Raw genomic sequence first — 4,338 nt, 5'->3', positions numbered from 1 at the left:
ACACTGAAGACTGGAGTAATGGCTGATGAAAATTCAGCTTTGCATATATTTGAAAGTATATTAAAACAGAATCCATTATTTTATATAGTAATAACATTTTGCAAGATTACTGTTTTTTTCTGTATTTTTGATCAAATAAATGCAGCCTTGATGAGCAAAGTCTTACTGATCCCAAACTTTTGAGCGGGAGCATATATATATATATATATATATATATATATATATATATATTTACACATATATACACACACATATAACGGTTTTGTTAATTGGAATAAAGTTGAATAAAATAAAATGCAAATATTTAAAAAAAAACTTTAAAAAAATGTATATGTTGCCTAAAATAATAAAAGTTTAAGTTGAAATACTAAAATTATTAAAACTAAAGTTTTCACTTTAATTAGATAAATAATAATAATAATAAAAAAAAAAAATTTATAAAAAAATTTACTTAAACTAAACTTAAAATGAAGGTAAAATATAAAAGCTAATTCAAAATATTAACATATACTACAAGAGTATAGAAATAATACTAAAATAACACTGCTAAGTACACATTCATGGTCCAATTGTGAATGATTCGCCAGTAAACATTATTAAAATAATAAAATGAAACAAAAATATCCTTCCCTTGAAAATGCCACATTGCAAATGTTGTTTCATGTTCTTTCTGTCAAAATAAATAATTTTAAGTGGCTAGAAATGTCTAAACATTATCAAGAAAACTCATGAAAACACTTTTGAGCGGGAGCGTATATATATATATATATATATATATATATATATACATATATACACACACATATAACGGTTTTTGTTAATTGGAATAAAGTTGAATAAAATAAAATGCAAATATTTAAAAAAAAACTTTAAAAAAATGTATATGTTGCCTAAAATAATAAAAGTTTAAGTTGAAATACTAAAATTATTAAAACTAAAGTTTTCACTTTAATTAGATAAATAATAATAATAATAAAAAAAAAAAATTTATAAAAAAATTTACTTAAACTAAACTTAAAATGAAGGTAAAATATAAAAGCTAATTCAAAATATTAACATATACTACAAGAGTATAGAAATAATACTAAAATAACACTGCTAAGTACACATTCATGGTCCAATTGTGAATGATTCGCCAGTAAACATTATTAAAATAATAAAATGAAACAAAAATATCCTTCCCTTGAAAATGCCACATTGCAAATGTTGTTTCATGTTCTTTCTGTCAAAATAAATAATTTTAAGTGGCTAGAAATGTCTAAACATTATCAAGAAAACTCATGAAATTCAAGCACTGTATATTATATTAGTAACTTTGATCACATCTAAGTAACAAAGCAGCCTCGTATCGACTGATGTGTTTGCGAATTTTCTACATTTTAGGAGTTTTCTTTACAATGAGACTAAGTGAAGTTCTCTGATCAATACTGACAAAACTGGAATGAACTTAATGAAAATTACACAACTTGCATGCACCATGAGTGTACGAAACAAATCGAAGTTGATTGAATGCTGAAACGCAAACAAATCGGCTGACGCAAATACTCAATTGTCGCTAACACGTATTAATAGCCACACTGGTCAGAGGAGCACGCAGACAGCGTGAGAGTACACAACTGTGTGTGTCTGTGAGCGTGTGAGATCGAACCACATTGGCTGATCTAATTATAAAGGAATAACAGACGTGCACTTCCCTCTCACACTCGGCCTTGTGGAGACACGCTGAGCACCATCTGTGTGTGTATATATCGTATATAGACTGTGAATGAATGTATATTTGTGTATGAAAGATGGTGCTTTCTAAACAAGTCTGAGAACAAGTCTTGGAGAGGAATACAATCGCTTTCATCATCTTTTTTCCATTTGTCCTTGCTCTGACCCTCCCTCCGGCACTCTTTGTTCACGTGTGTGTTTGTACTTTGTATTTTTAAAGGAGTGCATTTGCATGGAACAGAGAGTGTGTGCTGCTTAATACGCAATTGACTGAATTTGAATTAATTACCTTTTGTGTTTATGTTCTTGTGCATGCGTGTTTATATGTTAATTTGCTTTGTATATATGGTGAGTGAATAAACTGAATAAATGTGACAGCACTTCCTGTCACCCTCCTCCTAAGCACTGCAGCAGCTTCCACTCCGAAAGATAAACAGATCGATCATTCATTTTTCCTCACTCTCCCACATTTTTCCTTTCAGGAAGGATTGTGTCCTTTAAACTCTGACCTTCACGGACCTTTCACATTACACTGAAAATGGCTCGTATCCATGGCAACGGAGCTATCAATCCGGTGGGACCTTGACATCAGGGATAGGCAATCTGAACGATGACAGACGTTATCAATCAAACCCTCACCATCAAACATCGACTAAACAGCTGCTGTTAAGCAGACAAACACTAAGTCTGTTCCAAAACCTAGTGAACTTCCTACCTAGACACTTTAGGTATCAAAAGTGTGTAAAAGACAAAAAAAGCTGCTCCAAAAGATATGAAAAACATTATGCTGCCTTTTAAGATCATGTCTGGCCATATACTAAGAAAAGAATTGCAAAAAATTAAGTGGAGGTAAAAAAAAAACTGCCATACGACATAAAAAAAAAAGGAAATGTGGATTATACACATGAATTAATATAGATATATAAATATTATAAAAACTAAAATATTAATTATATTAATATATATATTATAATATAATGTATTTAATATATAAACATAAAAATTATATATATATATATATATAAATATGAATTTGATTAATATATATATATATATTAAAAAATGGCGTACAAGTGAAGAAAAAATCAGATTATAACTATGAATTATTATAAATATGAAAAATTTAAACAATATAAATAAATAATTAATTACATATGAATAAAATAAATGTTATTAATATAAAATATTGGCATACATGTGGATAGCTATGCTGATTATAATACTAATTATAAATGAATATTAATATATAATGACGTATGACTGGAGGCATGCCGATTATAAATATTAATTAAAATAAAAACATAAATATTAATTATACATCAAATATTAATTATAATAATATATAATATTAATATGTAATATTAAGAGAGAAATCAATTATAATTACTATTTATATTAATATTAAATATTCAATAAATATACATTAGTGTATTAGTAGTATCATGTTTTTGGAACAGAGCTTTATGAGTATCTTAAGTATGTTTATGTTTGTGAAAGTTTATTTATTTGTGCGTGTGTTTACCTGAGTGTACGCTATATTAGTCCCATCTGTAACCTCCACAGTGAGGTTGTAAAACGACCGCTGTTCGGCGTCCAGAGGTTTAGCGATGACGATAGTGCCGACGCCTTTCTCAACGCCAAACATACTGTCCACATCACCACCTTACATGAAAACAGGAAAACATGATTAAACACAAGAACTCTCTATATGTTATGGATACGGGGGCGATACAGGGGTTTGAAGTGCAAAACATAAGTAGGATGGGATTTCCTCATTACACCCACACAACACACACTCCATGTGTAAAGCACACACATTTAAAACGCACACAATCTACATATGCAATATATATATATATCCATATATAAAACACAAATACACACTCCACATATGCAAGATAAATAACTCACACATCCTACATATGCAACACATTCACACAATATATGCAGACATCTACACTCATGCATGTGTGTGTGCCACTCTAAAGTGATACAAAAAGATGATTTATCCATTTTCTAAGACTGTCTTTATATTTCTATACAACCTACACAAACAGTCTAACAAACACACCGCCCATACACACACAAAAACACTCTCCAGAGATATTTCATATTTATTGGCCAATAGTATGTATTAAATTCCCCCTATATTAAGATTACTTTTGCCATTCTCTAGCACCACCAAAAATGACAACGATAGTTTATGGCCATTAAAAACTTAAAGGGGTCATATGATGTTGCTTAAAAGAACATTATTTGGTGTATTTGGTGTAATGAAATGTGTTTATGCGGTTTAAAGTAAAAAAACACATTATTTTCCACATACTGTACATTATTGTTTCTCCTCTATACCCCGCCTTTCTGAAACGTGCCGATTTTTACAAAGCTCATCGGTCTGAAAAGCAAGGTGTGCTGTGATTGGCCAGCTATCCAGTGCGTTGTGATTGGCCGAATACCTCAAGCGTGTGACGGAAATGTTACGCCCCTCACCAGACTGTTGATGCCGTGTCCCGGCCGGAGCGACGAGAAAAAAATATTAAAACCCATTACAAACGAGGCATTTGTTGCATCCAGTGGGGACATAATTACTGATTATAATGACTTATACTGTCTTTTTACGCGTTG

At 30.4% G+C, this 4,338-nt stretch overlaps 1 protein-coding gene across 2 annotated transcripts in view; it reads right to left on the bottom strand.

Moving 5' to 3' along the window:
* Window positions 1–4,338, bottom strand: part of LOC107564369 (protocadherin Fat 3-like) — a 101,702-nt gene that overhangs the window by 56,765 nt on the left and 40,599 nt on the right. For both annotated transcript variants that reach the window (XM_016249430.1, XM_016249431.1), the window contains exon 8: window positions 3,236–3,375. In XM_016249430.1, the coding sequence (XP_016104916.1) occupies window positions 3,236–3,375 (140 nt within the window). The remainder of the gene's footprint in view (window positions 1–3,235; window positions 3,376–4,338) is intronic.

The sequence above is a fragment of the Sinocyclocheilus grahami genome, unplaced genomic scaffold (genome assembly GCF_001515645.1).
Source record: "Sinocyclocheilus grahami isolate Dianchi unplaced genomic scaffold, SAMN03320097.WGS_v1.1 scaffold927.1, whole genome shotgun sequence".
NCBI lineage: Eukaryota > Metazoa > Chordata > Actinopteri > Cypriniformes > Cyprinidae > Sinocyclocheilus > Sinocyclocheilus grahami.
This window is presented reverse-complemented; position numbering and strand designations above follow the sequence as displayed.